General features: G+C 45.8%; 1 protein-coding gene across 2 annotated transcripts in view; it reads right to left on the bottom strand.

Moving 5' to 3' along the window:
• Nucleotides 1-21,858, bottom strand: part of ELP3 (elongator acetyltransferase complex subunit 3) — a 194,121-nt gene extending 172,263 nt beyond the window's left edge. Inside the window, exons 1-2 of one of the 2 annotated variants that reach the window (XM_068279017.1) lie at nt 21,732-21,858; nt 10,363-10,462 (exon numbers count right to left, since the gene is read on the bottom strand). In XM_068279017.1, the coding sequence (XP_068135118.1) occupies nt 10,363-10,462; nt 21,732-21,759 (128 nt within the window). In that variant the 5' untranslated portion in view covers nt 21,760-21,858. Of the gene's footprint in view, nt 1-10,362; nt 10,463-21,731 lie in introns of those variants that run through there. The other variant, XM_068279018.1, reaches the window with a different exon arrangement.
• Nucleotides 21,859-22,085: the final 227 nt, after the last annotated feature.

Genomic DNA, 22,085 nt, shown 5'->3' with positions numbered 1-22,085 from the left:
CGGCATGCAGCTACATGGTCGGGCTGACGTCATCCGGACTGTACTGCGCAGGCAAAGAACTACTGCGCCTGCGCAGTACAGTCCGGATTATGTCAGGGCGACTGAGAACCGCTCACGCAGGCACAGTGGGCACCTTGCGCCGGAGGGGACCCCGGGTCACCGTCAGTGAGCAGAGCTGCGGCGAGGGCACAGGACAGCTGGCAGGGCTAGAGCAGCCTTTCTCAACTGTTCTACCCTGGAGAAACCCTGCAAATAGGTTTTGGATCTCAAGGAACCCCTGAAAACAAATTTTTTGATCTCAAGGAACCCCTGCATTTATTTTGCAGGAGGCAGAGTCTTTAAAAGTATGTGTGGCTGTTTATTTCACTACCCCCTATTACACTGCCACTCATTATACTGCCTCCTGAGCCCTCAATTTAGTGCTTTTTGTTACTAAACCACCTATTATAGTGTGCTCTATTATACTTCCCCCACAATGGGGGAAATGCCAAGGAACCCCTGCAGAGTACTCAAGGAACCCTGGGGTTCCAGGGAACCCTGGTTGAGAAAGCCTGGGCTAGAGGAAGCTTCAGGTAAGTTGATTTCTTTAACCCCCTCACCTGGGTCCCCCCATCCCTGCTCCCCTCCAGCTATTTGCATAAAAAGTGGTTCATTGTAATGTCCGCAGCGAGTGGAAAGCCTACTTTCTCTTCTTACTTGCTCCGCTCGCAGCGTCACTTCCTGCAATGCTGCCCTCCAAAGTATAGAGGGCGACATTGCAGGAAGTCAAGTGTTGAGCGGTGGAACGCAAGGAGAGAAGGTAAGCGTCCTTGCTCGCGGTCTACATTATATTTTAACAACTTTTTACGCAAATAGCTGGAGGGAAGCGGGGACGGGGGGACCCAGGTGAGGGAGGGGGAGCGACCCCCCTCCCCGCCAACTGCTGCCACCCCCATCCTGGCTGCTTTCCCCTCCAGTTCGGCACCCCCTTCCCACCCACCCACCACCACCACGGCATACGTTTCCACGGACTGGAAACGTATGCTCCAAATACATTATAGAGGGCAAAATGGAGGGTGAAAAAATTACCAAAACGGATCCATTTGAAACGGATCTGGACTGGACAAGTGTGGACCGAGCCTTAGAAGAAAACTGAACTATCTAGTTATTTCTTAAGATGTCTGAGACAGTTCTGCATGGCTTTCTAAAAACCTACCAATATTTTGTCTCAGACACTCAATGCATGTCCCCCGATGTTCTCCCCGTGTCTACATGGGTTTCCTCTCCCCGGGCACTCCGGTTTCTTCCCACATTCCAAAAACATGCAGATAAGTTAATTGGCTTCCCTCTAAATTTGCCTGAGAGTATGATGGACATATGGCTATGGTAGGATTAGATTAGGAGCTCCTCAGAGCGAAAAAAAACCCAGTATATATACCCTGTACAGCATTGTAAAAGATGTACTATATAAATACATAATAATAATAATAATATGGTAGGACATTAGACTATGTCTACGGTGATGATTAGACTGAGCTCCTGCGAGGACATTCAGTGGGGTGCTAGTGTACTTTAGGGCAGAGTTCCCCAACCCTGTCCTCAAGGCCCACCAACAGTACATCTTTTGCAGGAAACCACAAACATGCACAGGTGGGATAATTAGTGTTGCAGCAAAGCTAATCAGCTACCTCTGTGGATTCCCACAAAACATGCACTGTTGGTGGGCCTTGAGGACAGGGTTGGGGAACACTGCTTTAGGGGACACCGCAGGAAACCTGCTGCTCCCGCTTAACAGCCATGCTTTTGGTGTATATGCAGAGCTTCTGTTTGGGTTCAAGGTGCGTTTGTAGTTCCTGGGGGGGCTCAGCGCATCTCTGATGGAGGCCATTCGGAGGCGGCCTGGTGTTGCGCTGATCCACCTTTTGCGCAATTTTCAATTTTATTTGATTAGCCGCACCCAGGCTATGCATATACATAGGTTAGGATTTGGTTAGTGTTAGGCCCCTCCCATGGAGGATTGACTTCTTCGCAGTGGGAGGGACGAGTACTTAATAGGTTGCATGCAAGCTGTTAATGGAAACCAACATCCTCCTCTAGTGGTAGACAGGTCATGTGTATGCTCGGTGTGTATTCGACCCCACAAGTGGGGCTTGCACTCTTTTGCAGGTAGGCACTAGTCTGTTTTTAAGTAGCGCTGCTCATTTCCTTGCTGTGTACTAATGTAATTCGTTTTTGGTCAGCTGCTCCCGCTTAACAGCCATGCTTTTGGTGTATATGCAGAGCTTCTGTTTGGGTTCAAGGTGCGTTTGTAGTTCCTGGGGGGGCTCAGCGCATCTCTGATGGAGGCCATTCGGAGGCGGCCTGGTGTTGCGCTGATCCATCTTTTGCGCAATTTTCAATTTTATTTGATTAGCCGCACCCAGGCTATGCATATACATAGTTACATAGTTACATAGTTATTTTGGTTGAAAAAAGACATACGTCCATCGAGTTCAACCAGTATAAAGTACAACACCAGCCTGCTCCCTCACATATCCCTGTTGATCCAGAGGAAGGCGAAAAAACCCTTACAAGGCATGGTCCAATTAGCCCCTAAAGGGAAAAATTCCTTCCCGACTCCAGATGGCAATCAGATAAAATCCCTGGATCAACATCATTAGGCATTACCTAGTAATTGTAGCCATGGATGTCTTTCAACGCAAGGAAAGCATCTAAGCCCCCTTTAAATGCAGGTATAGAGTTTGCCATAACGACTTCCTGTGGCAATGCATTCCACATCTTAATCACTCTTACTGTAAAGAACCCTTTCCTAAATAAATGGTTAAAACGTTTTTCCTCCATGCGCAGATCATGTCCTCTAGTCCTTTGAGAAGGCCTAGGGACAAAAAGCTCATCCGCCAAGGTATTATATTGCCCTCTGATGTATTTATACATGTTAATTAGATCCCCTCTAAGGCGTCTTTTCTCTAGACTAAATAAACCCAGTTTATCTAACCTTTCTCGATAAGTGAGACCTTCCATCCCACGCATCAATTTTGTTGCTCGTCTCTGCACCTGCTCTAAAACTGCAATATCTTTTTTGTAATGTGGTGCCCAGAACTGAATTCCATATTCCAGATGTGGCCTTACTAGAGAGTTAAAAAGGGGCAATATTATGCTAGCATCTCGAGTTTTTATTTCCCTTTTAATGCATCCCAAAATTTTGTTAGCTTTAGCTGCAGCTGCTTGGCATTGAGTACGATTATTTAACTTGTTGTCAATGAGTACTCCTAAGTCCTTCTCCAAGTTTGATGTCCCCAACTGTATCCCATTTATTGTGTATGGTGCTAGACCATTAGTACGTCCAAAATGCATGACCTTACATTTGTCAACATTGAATTTCATCTGCCATGTATGTGCCCATATAGCCATCCTATCCAGATCCTGTTGCAATATGACACTATCTTCCTGAGAGTTGATGATTCTGCACAATTTTGTATCATCTGCAAAAATAGCAACATTGCTCACTACTGCATCTACTAGGTCATTAATAAATAAATTGAAGAGCACTGGACCCAGAACAGACCCCTGTGGGACCCCCCATACATAGGTTAGGATTTGGTTAGTGTTAGGCCCCTCCCATGGAGGATTGACTTCTTCGCAGTGGGAGGGACGAGTACTTAATAGGTTGCATGCAAGCTGTTAATGGAAACCAACATCCTCCTCTAGTGGTAGACAGGTCATGTGTATGCTCGGTGTGTATTCGACCCCACAAGTGGGGCTTGCACTCTTTTGCAGGTAGGCACTAGTCTGTTTTTAAGTAGCGCTGCTCATTTCCTTGCTGAGTACATCTTTTGCAGGAAACCACAAACATGCACAGGTGGGATAATTAGTGTTGCAGCAAAGCTAATTAGCTACCTCTGTGGATTCCCACAAAACATGCACTGTTGGTGGGCCTTGAGGACAGGGTTGGGGAACACTGCTTTAGGGGACACCGCAGGAAACCTCAAGGTAACAGTTCTCCAATCACAGCACCCTCTACAGCATGAAGCGTTGTGATTGGTCAAATAGTGTGGGCATAGTTTACTACAACTGATTAGAAACCTAGGATTTCCAGAGGGTGCCATCCACCCTATTATATTAGCTGAATTTCCCTATGAGGTTTCCTGCTGGGTCCCCTAAAGTAGACTAGTGCTGTCAGTGACACGACTGTGCCCTCAGTAAAGTGCTGTAGAGGATGTCAGTGCTATATAAATACATGATAATAATATGAAAAGTCATTAGACTATGACTAGGGTAGAAATTAGATTGGTCGCTCCTCTGAGGACAGTCAGTGACACGACTGTGCCCTCAGTAAAGTGCTGCAGAAGATGTCAGTGCTATATAAATACATAATAATAATAATAATAATAATATAGTAGGACAAAATACATAATAACAATAATAATAATATAGTAGGACATTCGACTATAGATATGGTAGGGATTTGATCGTCCGCTCCTCTAAGGACAGTTAGTGACATGACTATGTACAGCGCTGTGGAAAATGTTGGCACTATTTAAATAATAGTGTAAAAAAATATACTTAATTTGGTGCACAGGTCCTATTATTGTATAGTTCACCTCCTAAATAGAAGGGAAGGCTGGTTTGCAACATATAAACGACATAAAAAGGGGAAAAAGCAAGCTCTCAGAACTATGCAAATACTAAAACATTATTGGATCAAAAAACTATAGACCAAACCGACATCCCACAGTATCCCCAAACCTATTACAACCCCCCGCAATGGGCAATAAACAAGGTACGCTCCCTGTTTCATTCACACTCACTCTCATACTGTAACGATTGTGGAATTCTCTCCGTGGTCAGCGCACAGGACGCGCGCTGACACTGCGGAAATCCTCCACAAGCGTATAATTTGAGAGAACCCAGCAAAAGGTGCAACGCACCTGTAGAGGGAAATTCCTGTCGGCAGATGGAGCTGTGGAGTGCAGAGGAACAGATCCTCTGCCCTGCCACAGACGCCAGACAGAAATTGTACGAAGGGAAGAAACGCAGGGCGAGGTAGCCCTAAAAGAGAGAGCAAAGCGACAGAGTGTATGTATGTCCACCAATCTAGTCGCCACCTCGCGACGATGAACACACAACCATGAAGATCAGGTGAGAAGGCAATCGCAAGAGATGGCGATTGCTAACAGTGACACAAGACAGAATAAGCACAGAGGAGGAATGTATGTATGTGCACCAATCTAGTCGCCAACCTGCGACGGTGGACACACAACAGTGGAAACCAAGTGAGAACGCAATCGCAAGAGAAGCGATTGCAAATGAGAATGAGCACAGGGACAGAATGTATGTGTGTGCACCAATCTAGTCGCCAACCCGCGACGGTGCACACACAACAGCAGAAACGAAGTAGGAACGCAATTGCGAGAGAGGCAATTGCCAGAGGTGACACAAGGCTAAAGCAAGACAGGGCACGAGAGTAGCAAAGGCACAGCAAATCATACAATGAGAAGATAAGGAAAATAACAAACGCTAACTAAACGCGAACACCGCACTCATTCGCAACAGCAAACGCGTTTACAGCCCAATCTCCGCACGTTAAGCGCAACAGAGACAAGCACACCTAACTAACCCCCGCCAACCAAACATGAAACAGAGAACGCGAGCGCTTGCTTACCGGTTACCTCACCGAGCCTACAGCAAGCGTTCGTATCAGACAAGACAGACAGACGGACGGGAAACAGGATAGGAAAGATCCACTGCTCTTTCCGCCAGAGCGAGTGCGATCCAAGTAAAGCAACAGAGCTTAGCAGGATCCACTGCTCTTTCCGCCAGAGCGAGTGCGATCCAAGTAAGACAGATGAAACAGAATGGGCTACCAGTAGCAACCGCTGCACTGATTAGCACCCACCGACAGGACAATTTCCTATCGACCACCGTTGGCGACAGGACAATCACAGCAGAGAGGCAACATAGACAAAACAGATAAGCAGGCTAACTGCACTAGAGGAGCTGCCTAGTGCAGTCCCCAGAATTACTTCTAAGATACCTATAACAATCCAACAGGGAAGGCTGAAACTCCAGGAGTGTATTTAACAAACCGTTATGACCAGCAAAGCCTTCTGGTCAGCAGCAGTCTTTTATACAGCCCTCAAACGAGACAGCTGGGCAATTTGCATGTATGCAAATCCCTCAGCAAAGCAACTCTGAAAGTTGCAAGATGAAGCCAGGTCTCTTTTCCAGAGACCAGCATCTCTCAGACACTAGGAATGGTCAAACAGCTGTCTGCCTGTGCAGCCAGCTGAGCGGATCATTACACGTACCACACATTTTTGTATCAGGATTGGCCGATTCCGTAAACTGTATGTGTGTACACAGAGATGGACATAAACACCATATATCATATACTGATCTTATGTGCTTCTATACTATTATAAACAAAAAGAGAAGAGAGAACTGTTGCTGTTTTCCATGAATCTCTTGGTCAAGTCGCTAAAAATGAGTAACTACGGCTGTTGCTCTGCGCAGCAAGGTGGGCATTTCTGGACAGTCTCATGGCAACAGTACTCCTAGCCAACTAGACAGAGAACTGCTGCTAAGAAGAAAGGGCAATTTAGGCCGTCAGTTTTAGAAATGTTTAGCTGGCTGCAAACTGAAGGTCACTTTGAACAACATTACATTCCAACAGGGTAGAAATGGCAGCGCATCCTAAAACAAGGCCACATCTGAAATGACTACCAACAGTGGTTGGTAGGCTGCATCTGCAATCGAAACCAAGTTAAAAAGATACCTGAAGTGAGGGGGATTTGATGGCTGCCATATTTAATTCCCTTTAACCAATACCAGTTGCCTGGCAGTCCTGCAGATCTTTCATGCATCAGCAGTGTCTGAATCACACACCTGAAACAAGCATGCAGCAAATCCAGTGAAACGTTTGATCTGCTGCATGCTTGTTCAGGGTCTATGGCTTGTAGTATTATAGGCAGAGCATCAGCAGGCTAGCCAGGCAATTGGCATAGTTTAAAAGGAAATAAATATGCCATCCACCATAGGTCTCTTAGTTCAGATGTGCTTTCAGGCTCCTTTTACACTTGCCTTGCAAGTGTGTGTTGCATTACCCTGTTTCACCACTGTGCAATGCAACGACAACGCAAGGCAGTGGGGCCTAGCACACTTACTGCGTCGCGTTGCACCGGAAGTGCGCAACCACCGTGCAAGTCTACAGCTCGATGCCCTCAGAAATCTGTAGCGATGCAGTAGAAGTAATAAAAGTCAATAGGTGATGCAGAAATTTTAAATATGTTGGTGGTGGCGGTGCGGCACGCAAAACACAGAAATTTAAATGACATACTTCACGTCCAGCAGGGAGCACGTCACTCGGCAAGGGGTGGAGTTATGCAGATGACCCTTTCGCGCACTCTGCCGCAGGGTCATATCAATGACGTTTTGTTCGGTGTGATGCGGAGCAAACGCACTGACCAGGTGTAAAACCTAAAGTGAAAGGTATATGAAGGTTGCCATATTGGTTTTCTTTTAAATAATACCAGTTGCCTGGCAATCCTGCTGATCCTCTGCCTCTAATACTTTTAGCCCTACATCCTGAACAAGCATGCAGCAGATCAGATTTTTCTGACAAAAATCTGACAAGATTAGCTGCATGCTTGTTTTAGGTACAGGTGATTAAGAGACTACTGACAGAGGACTATCCAGCAACTGGTATTATTCAAAAGCAGGGCTTTTGAGTCGATACAAAAATGCACAGCACCAACTCCTCAGGTTAGGATTCCACCGCCTCCAACTCCTCTAATTTGCATATTACAATCTTGTTGATTGAAAGTACATGTAACATGTAACGCTTAGGAATTTTAAAAGACAACCGAAGTGAGAGGGACATGGAGCCTGCCAGGTTTATTCCCCTTTAAACAATACCAGTTACCTGGATATCTGACAGATCTTCTGCCTCTAATACTTTTCGTCATAGACTAAAACTAGTCCTTGGTAAGAGTACTTGTAGAAGACAGGAACAAAGAACATCTATCAGGCCCTAGGCAATGTAACTGTGGGTACATGTAAGAGTGATGTGCAGGTACTCTGCAGGGGAATAAGGGGATTCTTCCTCTATTACACATTCTTCATGTACAATCTGAACCAGTTTTATGGGTGATAGACAACACCTCTGTGTTCAATGTGCACAACATTCTCAGTGGATTCCCTGCAGCTCTGTGGAGAGTGCATATGTAGAGTATAGTACTACTGTGTAACAAAGTAAACCTGAGACAGATGAAATCAAAGTTTTATACATACCTGAGGCTTCCTCCAGCCCCCTTCAGGCTAATCAGTCCCTCGCTATCCTCCTCCGCCACCTGGATCTTCTGCTATGGGTCCAGGTACTTGAGCCAGTCGGGCGTAGTGCGCATGCACACACTCCGCCACCGGGAGCGTACTACACCTGTGCAGCACTATTGCGCAGGTGCAGAATGTTCCTGGCTGTGGGAGCGGCATGCGGCCGGACTGCGCTGACTGGCTGAATGACCAAAACTCATAGCAGAAGATCCAGGTGGTGGAGGACAGCGAGGGACTGATTAGCCTGAAGGGGGCAGGAGGAAGTACCAGGTATGTATAAAACGTTTCTTTTCATCCATCTCAGGTACCCTTTAATTCGTAGTCATCAAACCAAATTTTAACAACATATCAAATTATTTGATTGCATGAGCAAAGAGTACATTTTCATAAACCAGCATCAACGCAGAATTATTTCCATCTCATTGACCATCTCTATTAGTGACACGGCTACAAATCAGGCTTTATACTTACAGCATAGATGTTATTAAGTGTATCTATCTATATATATGAGATTCCTGTGTACACATCATATAGTCGCAATCAGATATGTATACGGGGACTGCTTTACCGCTTTAGTGAAGCAGCACAAGTAACTATTTTTTGATTGGTTTATTCCATTTTTGTGGACTAAGCACAGCTATTACTGTATATATACATTATTTTTAATGACTATCATCTGAGAAATAAAACATTTTATCGTATTTTCTATTTTAATTACAGTTTAAATTCATTAGGAGTCGGAGTCGGTGCATTTTTTCCCAACTCCGACCTCAGATACCCAAAAATTGCTCCGACTCCTCGACTCCACAGCCCTGTTCAAAAGGAAATATATATGGCAGTCTCCACATACCTCTCACTCTAGAAATATGGAATAATGGTCCTCATTCAATTCACATTCTCCCTAAACTTTCAACTAGGAAGAACAATTTGTTTAAAACAACTTTTCAGCACCCTACAATTATAAAGATATAAAATAGTAGGTAAACAAGGACTGTTATAAATATTCCGAGTGTTTGCTTGCTTGCTGCTGGCTTGATAAGCATCTTATTGGTAAGGTGTGAAAAGATCACCTAAAAGAAAACTTAGGAGAAAAAGTGAATTGGACTGATTCATCAAGTTGCACTGCTTTAGCTTAATGACAGAAGCGCGAGTTCAGCATGCGCTATGTTGCAGTAGTGCAGCTAGAGTGGGCTGGAAACTTGCACTCAGGGCTGTGGAGTGTGTAGAAAAATCATCTGACTTCTCAGTTTATGAAACCTCTGACTCCTGGTACCTAAAATGGCTCCAACTCCTCGACTCCAACTCCTTAGTCTAATACTTACCAGGGCTGTGTATTTGGTACAAAAATCATCCGACTCAGACGCCTCAGTTTATGAAACAACCGACTCCGGCTCCAGGTACCCATAATTGCTCCAACTCCTGCTTGCACTCGCTCCTTCTAACTAACTGCCGCTCCTCTGAACCCACCCTGAGCCCCAGTGGGCCTAGTGGCTTTAATGGACGTGATCCCCACACTCTGATTGGCCCAATAGGCTGCCTGTCTAGCATAGTGTGCGCTGAGCTCGCGCTCCTGTCATTAAGCTGTGCTACTTTAGCAGCGCAGCTTGATGAATCAACCACAATGTCAGCAAAACCTTTTGTGATTCTCAACTTCCACAAATTTCATGATTTCCACTCCACAAGTTGACCACAAAGGTCCTCTCCGCGTCAGGCCTGCGACCTGCTGTCCAGAGGTTTCCACTGTTCCCAAGGTAGCACAACCCCACACAGACAAGCACTAGAGGGAGATTGCGGGGCAGATTTGGCAAAGTAGGAAACATGAATGCCACAAAACCATGATGTTGCTCTAATAGCTTTACAGGGGTGGAAGAATGGCAGCGACACACCTCCTCCCAGAAAGGACAGCAGCAACCCAATGCCTAATAACCCCATCACCCCAGCCAGGAAATTCCAAAAGAACACAATCTCTGTAATTATGGCCTCCTTGCATTTGCACAGCCCCTCCCTCATATACCGTCAGTGCCGTCCCCAGATTCTCCACTAGGAGGCACTCACTTGTTCAGGTTGACGTCTTTTCCTTGTTCATGGGCTTCTACAAGCTGCTTAATGATGTCAGCAATTGTTTTCATCATCAGCTCAGCCTTGCTGAGGTCCCCTGCAGGAGATAATACAGGATGAGATTAATTACATGTCATGTATCAAGTAGTTAGGAGTCCACAGAGCATTAACCACTTAAGGACTGCAGTCATAAAACCCCTTAAGGACCAGAGCCTTTTTTTCCATTCAGACCACTGCAGCTTTCACGGTTTATTGCTCGGTCATACAACCTACCACCTAAATGAATTTTACCTCCTTTTCTTCTCTCTAATATAGCTTTCTTTTGGTGCTATTTGATTGCTCCTGTGATTTTTACTTTTTATTATATTCATCAAAAAAGACATGAATTTTGGCAAAAAAATGATTTTTTTAACTTTCTGTGCTGACATTTTTCAAATAAAGTAAAATTTCTGTATACATGCAGCGCGAAAAATATGGACAAACATGTTTTTGATTAAAAAAAACCCATTCAGAGTATATTTATTGGTTTGGGTAAAAGTTATAGCGTTTACAAACTATGGTGCAAAAAGTGAATTTTGCCATTTTGAAGCATCTCCGACTTTTCTGACCACCTGTCATGTTTCATGAGGGGCTAAAATTCCAGGATAGTATAAATATCCCCCAAATGACCCCATTTTGGAAAGAAGACATCCCAAAGTATTCAGTGAGAGGCATGGTGAGTTCATAGAAGATTTTATTTTTTGTCACAAGTTAGCGGAAAATGACATTTTGTGACAAAAAAAAAGGAAAAAAAAAAATTCCATTTCTTCTAACTTTCGACAAAAAAAAATGAAATCTGCCACGGACTCACTATGCTCATCTCTGAATACCTTGAAGTGTCTACTTTCCAAAATGGGGTCATTTATGGGGTGTGTTCACTGTCCTGGCATTTTGGGGGGTGCTAAATTGTAAGCACCCCTGTAAAGCCTAAAGGTGCTCATTGCACTTAGGGCCCCTTAGCGCAGTTAGGCTGCAAAAAAGTGCCACACATGTGGTATCGCCGTACTCAGGAGAAGTAGTATAATGTGTTTTGGGGTGTATTTTTACACATACTCATGCTGGGTGGGAGAAATATCTCTGTAAATCACAATTTTTTGATTTTTTTACACACAATTGTCCATTTACAGAGATATTTCTCCCACTCAGCATGGGTATGTGTAAAAATACACCCCGAAACACATCATACTACTTCTCCTGAGTACGGCGATACCACATGTGTGGCACTTTTTTGCACCCCAACTGCGCTAAGGGGCCCAAAGTCCAATGAGTACCTTTAGGATTTCACAGGTCATTTTACGACATTTGGTTTCAAGACTACTCCTCACGGTTTAGGGCCCCTAAAATCCCAGGGAAGTATAGGAACCCCACAAGTGACCCCATTTTAGAAAGAAGACACCCAAAGGTATTCCGTTAGGAGTATGGTGAGTTCATAGAAGATTTTATTTTTTTGTCACAAGTTAGCGGAAATTGATTTTAATTGTTTTTTTTCACAAAGTGTCATTTTCCGCTAACTTGTGACAAAAAATAAAATCTTCTATGAACTCACCATACTCCTAACTGAATACCTTGGGATGTCTTCTTTCTAAAATGGGGTCACTAGTGGGGTTCCTATACTGCCCTGGGATTTTAGGGGCCCTAAACCGTGAGGAGTAGTCTTGAAACCAAATGTCGCAAAATGACCTGTGAAATCTTAAAGGTACTCATTGGACTTTGGGCCCCTTAGCGCAGTTAAGGTGCAAAAAAGTGCCACACATGAGGTATCCCCGTACTCAGGAGAAGTAGTATAATTTGTTTTGCGGTGTATTTTTACACATACCCATGCTGGGTGGGAGAAATATCTCTGTAAATGGACAATTGTGTGTAAAAAAATTAAAAAAGTGTGATTTACAGAGATATTTCTCCCACCCAGCATGGGTATGTGTAAAAATACACCCCAAAACACATTATACTACTTCTCCTGAGTACGGCGATACCACATGTGTGGCACTTTTTTGCACCCCAACTGCGCTAAGGGGCCCAAAGTCCAATGAGTACCTTTAGGATTTCACAGGTCATTTTGCGAAATTTGGTTTCAAGACTACTCCTCACGGTTTAGGGCCCCTAAAATGCCAGGGCAGTATAGGAACCCCACAAGTGACCCCATTTTAGAAAGAAGACACCCCAAGGTATTCAGTTAGGAGTATGGTGAGTTCATAGAAGATTTTATTTTTTGTCACAAGTTAGCGGAAAATGACACTTTGTGAAAAAAAACAATTAAAATCAATTTCCGCTAACTTGTGCCAAAAAAATAAAATCTTCTATGAACTCACCATACTCCTAACTAAATACCTTGGGGTGTCTCCTTTCTAAAATGGGGTCACTTGTGGGGTTCCTATACTGCCCTGGGATTTTAGGGGCCCTAAACCGTGAGGAGTAGTCTTGAAACCAAATGTCGCAAAATGACCTGTGAAATCTTAAAGGTACTCATTGGACTTTGGGCCCCTTAGCGCAGTTAAGGTGCAAAAAAGTGCCACACATGAGGTATCCCCGTACTCAGGAGAAGTAGTATAATTTGTTTTGTGGTGTATTTCTACACATACCCATGCTGGGTGGGAGAAATATCTCTGTAAATGGACAATTGTGTGTAAAAAAATTAAAAAATTGTGATTTACAGAGATATTTCTCCCACCCAGCACGGGTATGTGTAAAAATACACCCCAAAACACATTATACTACTTCTCCTAAGTACGGCGATACCACATGTGTGGCACTTTTTTGCACCCCAACTGCGCTAAGGGGCCCAAAGTCCAATGAGTACCTTTAGGATTTCACAGGTCATTTTGCGAAATTTGGTTTCAAGACTACGGTACTCCTCACGGTTTAGGGCCCCTAAAATGCCAGGGCAGTATAGGAACCCCACAAGTGACCCCATTTTAGAAAGAAGACACCCCAAGGTATTCAGTTAGGAGTATGGTGAGTTCATAGAAGATTTTATTTTTTGTCACAAGTTAGCGGAAAATGACACTTTGTGAAAAAAAAACAATTAAAATCAATTTCCGCTAACTTGTGACAAAAAAATAAAATCTTCTATGAACTCACCATACTCCTAACTAAATACCTTGGGGTGTCTCCTTTCTAAAATGGGGTCACTTGTGGGGTTCCTATACTGCCCTGGGATTTTAGGGGCCCTAAACCGTGAGGAGTAGTCTTGAAACCAAATGTCGCAAAATGACCTGTGAAATCTTAAAGGTACTCATTGGACTTTGGGCCCCTTAGCGCAGTTAAGGTGCAAAAAAGTGCCACACATGAGGTATCCCCGTACTCAGGAGAAGTAGTATAATTTGTTTTGCGGTGTATTTCTACACATACCCATGCTGGGTGGGAGAAATATCTCTGTAAATGGACAATTGTGTGTAAAAAAATTAAAAAATTGTGATTTACAGAGATATTTCTCCCACCCAGCATGGGTATGTGTAAAAATACACCCCAAAACACATTATACTACTTCTCCTGAGTACAGCGATACCTCATGTGTGACACTTTTTTAGCAGCCTAGTTGCGCAAAGGGGCCCAAAGTCCAATGAGCACCTTTAGGCTTTACAGGGGTGCTCACAATTTAGCAACCCCCCCACATGCCAGGACCGTGAACAAAGCCCACAAATGACCCCATTTTGGAAAGAAGACACCCCAAGGTATTCCATGAGGGGCATGGTGAGCTCATAGAAAAAAATTTTTTTGTCATAAGTGAGCGGAAAATGACATTTTGTGAAAAAAAAACATACAACAATTTCTGCTAACTTGTGACAAAAAAATAAAATATTCTATGAACTCACCATGCACCTCACGTAATACTTTGGGGTGTCCTCTTTCCAAAATGGCATCATTCGTGGGGTCTGTCCTGGCATTTTAGGGTCTCTGCAATCATTACATGTATGGCCAGTATTAGGAGTTTCTGCTATACTCCTTATTTTGGGCATACGGGTACTGCACTCTGGGCTGAAAGGAAAAATGACAGTCAATCAATCAATCAATGTGGATGAAAAAATATCTGCCAAAAAAATGTGAAAAAAAAAGAGGGGAAGGCGTCTGCCAGGACATAGGAGCTGCCACCCAAAAACGTCCACCCACTCAGCTCGTATGCCCTGGCAAAACCGATTTATCCATTCACACCGATCGATGTGGATGAACAAATCATTGCCAGAGTTCTTTTTTGATACAAAGTGCTTGCCAAAGCATAGGAGCTCCAACACCACCCCTCAGCTCATATGCCTCGGCAAACGTATCTTTTTTACTGCAGAGGAGAAATTTTGTCCTGCAGCGCTGCATGCACCGACTTGTGTGTAATCTGACAGACACACAATGCTTCTGTCAGGATGCACCATCAGTGCTGCAGCTGGTTGGTCGGTCGGTCGGTCCACCTGGAAGGGTAAAGGATGGAAAAAAGAGAGAAAAACACACACACAAAAAACAAGCAAGCAGCAAAGCAATAACTTCATTAACATCAACTTTTATAAACTTTAATGAACATTTTTAACCCAAACATTAACATTGGGAACCAAACATTAACTTTTTTGCTTACCTGTTTTTTTTATTTGTTTTTTTTTTTCTTACCTTTCTGAGGACAAACCTCTCGTCCCCCATGGGACAATATGCAAAGTGCAAATCGCACAGAGATGTGGCGAAGTACATTATGCACTTTGTCCCAAGTGAAAGGAGAGGTTTCTGGCAGCACTGTGTATTAGGGTCTCTGGAAACCTGATGTCTGGGTTCACACTGCATATTGGCGTATCCGGTGGGTCGCGCGCACCGCATCGCCCCAAACAGACCTTCAGAGAATACCGCTAGAGTAGCATTCGACAGTAATCGCATTCGGCCTAGTAAGTAACTGCGTCGCCGTAGACTAACATGACTTCCGGGCCGACCCAAATTGCCACAGAAGCCACCCAGTAACGTAGGCATGCACTAGCGTTAAGTCAAGCACTTCCGGCGTAGGGGGGGGACCGCAAAGTGTGACTTTCGCTAGGCAATTTTCCCTAACGCATCACGCCAGTGTGAAATAGCACAGAGACCCTTGTGTGCCTACTGCTATGTTTGGAGTTCCCTACTCTCTAAAAGTGTATCTGCTCATGATACCTCTGGAAACACTCCCCTAGGCATAGACCAGGCTGGTCAGGACACATGGGACAGTAAACAGAGGTGTCACGCCTTGTTCCAGCCCTGCTGCAGACACGACAACGTTTTCTTGGGGTGCGTTGATTTGGGCCACACGGAATGGGAAAGGCGTAGTGCCTTTCATGCAGCCGGCTAACTGCATTTTGGGGTTGGGCCACGGCACCTCCTGGATACAGGAGTTCCATAACGATGTCTTCCTGGAATTTAAGGAACGCTCCAGTTCTCCCAGCCTTACTGTAGAGAACAAAGCTGTTGGAAATACCCAATTGAATTAGATAAACAGACACTTTTTTATACCAGCGTCTGGTTTTGCGGGAAACTAAATAGGGCCCTAACATCTGGTCATTGAAGTCCACCCCTCCCATGTAAGCATTATAGTCGTGGACGGCGAGGGGTTTTTCAGTGACCTCAGTTGCCCGTTGAATTTGGACTGTCGTGTCTGTGTGAATGGTGGACAGAAGGTAAACGTCCCTCTTGTCCTTCCATTTCACCGCGAGCAGGTCATCTGTACACAAGGCAGCCCTCTCCCCCCGTGCAAGCTGGGTACTAACGAGCCGTTGGGGGAAGCCCCGGCGACTAGGCCGCACGGTGCCACAGCAGCGGATCCCTTCTATCTTTAAATGCTGATAGAGGGCCACACTTGTGTAGAAGTTGTCCACATAAAGATGGTACCCCTCCTGGAACAAAGGTGACACCAAGTCCCACACAATCTTGCCACTGCTCCCCAGGTAGTCAGGGCATCCGACCGGCTCCAATTTTGAGTCTTTTCCCTCATAGACCCTAAAACCATAAGTATAGCCTGTGGCCCTTTCACAGAGCTTATACAGTTTCACCCCATACCGGGCACGCTTGCTTGGGATGTACTGTTTGATGCCAAGGCGCCCGGTAAAATGTATGAGGGACTCGTCTACACAAATGTGCTGTTCAGGGGTATAAGCATCTGCAAATTTTGATGACATGTGGTCTATGAGGGGCCGAATTTTGTGGAGCCGGTCATAAGCAGGGTGGTCACTCCGATGACAGGTTGTGTTGTCATTGAAGTGCAGGAAGCGCAGGATCATCTCAAACCGTGTCCTGGACATGATAGCAGAGAACATGGGCAGGTGATATATTGGGCGCGTAGACCAATAAGACCGCAATACATTCAATTTGACTAGACCCATGTTAAGGAGAAGGCCCAAAAAAGTTTTAAGTTCGGAAACTTGGAGTGGTTTCCACCGGTAAGCCTGGGAATAGTACTTATCCGGGTTGTCGGTGATGTATTGTGTGGCATAACGGTTGGTCTCAGCCACAATTAAGTCGTAGAGATCCTCGGTGAAGAACAGATGAAAAAAGTCTAGGGCCGTTACTAGATTATCTGTCTCCACCTGGACTCCAGACTGGGCGGTGAAAGGGGGCAGTACGGGTGCGGCGGAACCAGGGGATTGCCAATTGGGATTTGCCAGCACCTCTGGAAGACTATGGGTAGTACGGGCCCGTTTTCTTGGTGGCTGCGACACGGGTCTTAATGCACGTGCCACCGAACCAGTTTCAACTTCCCTTCTGGTGCTCACCACTTCACCAGGGTCTACGGAAGTACTGGTGCCAGGTCCAGGAGATGCTGCACTGCTGGTGTATGCCTCACCATGAAACCTCAGACCAGCGCTAGCACCACTCTGCTGCCCTTGAGGCAGATCCTGCGCCACCTGCGGTCCAGTGACATGGGGTGTGGTACGCCTGGCTCTAGCCGGGACCTCAACCTCGTTATCGCTATCGGTCAGCGAGCCACTGCTGTCCACAGGTTCGTACTCTGACCCAGAAGATTCGTCGGATGAGATGTCCCAATCGTCCTCATCCGACTGGGCCATGTACCTGAGAACCTCATCATCGGAATACCCCTTTCTTGCCATGGTGGGCTGCTAAATTTAGGGGGTATTCCTCTGAGACTACCCAGGAAAAAGAGCACCTACCTAGCAAAAGGGAGTACTTGCGGAGCAGAAAGCTGTGGTCACTGAGTTTTGGAAAAAAAAAATCAAAACTGATCTTTACAGTGCCACAGCTATTGTACAGTGTTTTTTGCAGTGATCAGAAAAAAAAATTCTGTCACTGCGGTGGGGCAGGCTGAACGCAAGTGCAGGCGAACGATCAGGCCTGATCGGCAAACACTGCGTTTTTAGTGGATCCTAATGACCCCAATATAGATCTGTGTGCGATCAGTAATGATCACTTACAGATACTATATAGTACCAATGCTGATTAGCGACAGTGATGACGCTAATCAGCGACTAATTAGTGACTGTGGTGCGGTGGGCTGAGCGCTAACTGACACTAACACAGGGGCCTAGCTAACTGGCCTAACTGTTAACACTAGTGATACTAAAAACACTATTTTTAGATCACTAGGATAGTGACCGGGGGGGGGGGGGATCAGGGGGCAATCAGACAGCAATGGGGGCAATCAGAAACAATCACAGACAATCAGAGGGCAATCAAGGCAATTACAACACAATTAGAGCCAATAAGAGTGATTAGAGGGCAATCACAGCCAGTCAGCGCAATCAAAGCCAATCGCGGGGCAATCGAAGCCAATCACAATACAATCGAAAACCAATCACGGGACAATCGAAAACCAATCACGGGACAATCGAAGCCAATCACGGGACAATCGAAGCCAATTACGGGACAATCGAAGCCAATCACAGCACAATCGAAGCCAATCACGGGACAATCGAAGCCAATCATGGGACAATCGAAGCCAATCACGGGACAATCGAAGCCAATCACAGCACAATCGAAGCCAATCACAGGACAATCAAAAACCAATCACGGGACAATCTAAGTCAGTCACAGGGCAATTGAGACAATTGGAGCCAATCAAAGCACAATCAAGCGTTACAGACAGGAGATTAGATATACACAATGGCAGGGGGGTGATCTAGGGCAGGGTGGAGTGATCAGAGGGAGATATAAGGGCAGGGGGGAGGGTGATCAGGAGCCTGCAGTGACAGGTGGTGACGGGGTGATTGATAGGTGATCGGTAGGTAATTACAGAGGAGAAAATAAGCAAGCAATGCACTGGCGGGGGGTGTGTGGGCGATCTGAGGGTTCGGGTGGGTGATTGGGTGCCCGCAAGGGGCAGATTAGGGTCTAATCTGATGGGTAGCAGTGACAGGGGGTGACGGGGTGATTGATAGGTGATCAGAAGGTAATTACAGGGTAGAATATATGCAAGCAATGCACTGGCAAGTTGATCAGAGGGGGTCTCAGGGCAATCTGAGGGGGTGGGCGGGTGATTGGGTGCCCAAAAGGGGCAGATTAGGGACTGATCTGATGGGTAGCAGTGACAGGTAGTGACAGGGGGTGATTGATGGGTGATTGATGGGTGATCAGTAGGTGTTTAGAGGAGAGAAAAGATGTAAACAATGCACTTGGTAGGTGTTATGAGGGTGGGCCTGTGGGCGATCTGAGCGTGTGGGTGGGTGATCAGATGCCCGCAAAGGGCAGGTTAGGGTCTAATCTGATGGGTGGCAGTGACAGGTGATGACAGGGGGTGATCGATGGATGATTGACAGGTGATTGACAGGTGATTACAGAGAATAGCTGTATACAGTACAGGGGGGGGGAGGTCTGGGGGGGGGTCTGGGGAGGATCTGAGGGTGTGGGGGGGTGATCAGGCGCCCCCAGGGGGAAGTTTAGGACCTGATCTAAAAGATAGCGTTGACAGTTAGTGACAGGGGGTGATTGATAGGTGATTAGGGGGGTGATTGGGTGCAAACAGTGCTGTCAGGGGGTGGGCAGGGGGGGGTCTGATGGGTGCTGTGGGCGATTAGTGTGCAGGGGGGGCAGGATCAGTGTGCTGGCATTTGGACTCACAGTGCTGCCTTCCTCTCTGGTGGTCGATCGAGCGCTGTGACCACCAGGGAGGAGGCAGCGTGTATAATACGCTTTGTTTACCTAACAAAGCGTATTATACACTTTCAATTGGCCATTTCAAAAAGTTGCAACCCGCCGGCGCTGCTGATTGGCCGGCGGGTTGACGTCACATGTGGGCGGAGCCTAACGCCGGCGATGCGCGCGCAGTCCGCGCGCGCGATCGCCCGCAATCCCCTCCCCCAGGACCCGACGCCATTCTGCGTTACGTGGTCCTGGGGCTGCCACTTTGCCGCCGCCAATATGAAGTAGGCGGTCGGCAAGTGGTTAAAGCAAATCTGAAGTGAGCTGAAAAAAAAAGTTACTCACCTTTGTAGAGGGAGGGCTTTGGATGCCATGGAGCCTTTCCGGTTCTCTGTCTGGTGAAATGATTTAACCAACTGGACGAATACGCCTTTCTAACCTCCTTTGTGAAGGCTTCGGATGTACTTGTGTCCCAGAGGACTTCCGAAGACGCTTGCTTCCATACTGGTTTACAAATGCTTAGCACGGAGCTACCAGTCTTTGGAAACACTCGGGGACACAAGCCTTCCGAGTCCCAAAAACAATTTCAAGGAGAACATCTGTAGACTGAGCGCAGAGAGAGAGGACTGAGAAGGCTCTATGGGGTAGATTTCTCAAAGCCATCTTGACAGTTTTTTTCTTATTATTTTCTATCGATTTAATCACAAATGTTATCAGCACGTGTTTTGAGAACCTGATGCTGATATTTGCTATAAAAACAAGTTAATAGTGGCTGGATAGTGTAAAGGTTAAGAGCTATGAATCTCATCTCTTCCTGTTCAGTAAGTCAGTACCTATTCAGTAAGGAGTCCTTGGGCTAGACCAGGGCTGGGCAAACTTTGCGCGGCCCGGGCCACATTCCATACATTACTCCCCTCCTGCCTCCCTGCAGAGTCGTGAGCGGGCGTATAATATGTTGGCAAGAGCTCATGGCATTTCATGTGACGCCCTGTTGCCATTAAGAGCTGTTGCCATTAAGACGTGATGCTGGAATCAGTGATCAGGTGAGTTTTAACCCCCTGTTATCGCCCACTCGCGGCTCTGCAGGAAAGACAGGAAACCGTCCGCCTGACGGCGAGACAGAATTACAGCGCTGGGCTACTTCCTACTGAGAAGGCCCTAGTGGCTGCAGCTCATAGCCCAAGCTCTTTGAGTCTGCCAGGAGAAAAGCACAATATAAATGTTATTAGTCTTGTTTATCCAATAAGGCCTTCTCCTGCAGACTGTGGCTGCAGCATAAGCAAAACAGTCCTGACAAGTAGGGCTTCATTTTGAATAAAGTAAAAAACAAACAAAAAAAAAAACACAGACAACAAATCAGCATTCCCTGGTATTGCCAGAAGGGCTGAGCTGACCCACATGGGACTCCTGCTACTTGAACAAGCCCACATTTCAAGTAGTCAGAACTTTTATAAATATGAGGATCTGAAAATTATTTATAACACAATAATGGCAGTTTTCAGTTACATCACTCTTTAGCAGCTTTATAAATAGGTCACCTAGTGTATCATGTGTAAGTGCTATATAAATAATCATATCTTTAGTTATCTGTATAATGTACAGAAGATGTGTGTATAACATACCTCCCAACTTTTTGAGATGAGAAAGAGGGACAATTAAGCCACGCCCCTACCACACCCCTGATCACGCCCCAGTCAAACCCTAGTCATGCATATCATAAAGATTTCATAAGAAAAATATGTTGTTTTATAATTAAAACCACACTGTTCCTTTCTATCCTGGTTCATTATCCTTCATATTAACATTTTAAAATTAGTAATATATAAATTTAAAGGTTGGGAATAAAATTTGGAGTCAAACACATTTTTAGTAGAGAAATACATATATTTACATAGAAAGAGGGACAAAGTCCTGAAAGAGGGACAAATGAGGAGGAAAAAGGGACAGGGCTCCCAAAGAGGGACTGTCCCTCCAAAAGAGAGACAGTTGGGAGCTATGTAACTGCATCATCATCATCCTGTGACTGAACAGAGGGACAGTTGTGAGCTATGTGTGTATATAATGAAGAGGAATGTGTAGGGAAAGGGCAGCCACATACAGCCAGTATAGAGATGTCATTGCAGGGGGGCAGGAGGTGCCCTGTCACCCCTAACAACCAATCAGAAGGCATGCAGGGGTAACACTATCCCTGGATCCCCAATAGTAGACTCTGCTTCCTCTCGAGCTAGGGGAGGGACTACAAGTCCCAGCATGCCTTGCTTCTGGCAGACAGATAATGGGGGACACATGGGGCAGCATCTCACCCTGCTGCTTCTTCTTCGGCGGCTTCATGTCTCCTCTGTATATTGCTGTGACAAGTCTTCCTGGCCCAAGCTTCAGAACAGCATGAGGACGGCGTGTGCGGAGGGACAAACCCGGCAGAAGCACAACAATGACGCGCTACGGTGCCTGAGCGGGGACAGAACTAGCGTGATAGCGCAGCGCCAGCGAGTGATTCCAGCACAATGACGTCATGGTGAGGCTGGCATTGCTCTCTATGGTGTAAACGAAACGTGTCTCATCAGTTTACACTACGCATATTTATCTCGCACCAGCAGTAAACCATATCCCATTTTCCTCCTTATTTGTCCCTCTTTAGTTCTGATGTACTGATGATA

Source organism: Hyperolius riggenbachi, chromosome 4 (genome assembly GCF_040937935.1).
Source record: "Hyperolius riggenbachi isolate aHypRig1 chromosome 4, aHypRig1.pri, whole genome shotgun sequence".
NCBI classification, from domain to species: domain Eukaryota; kingdom Metazoa; phylum Chordata; class Amphibia; order Anura; family Hyperoliidae; genus Hyperolius; species Hyperolius riggenbachi.
Note: the sequence above shows the minus strand (reverse complement) of the source record. Positions and strands in the feature narration are given on the sequence as shown.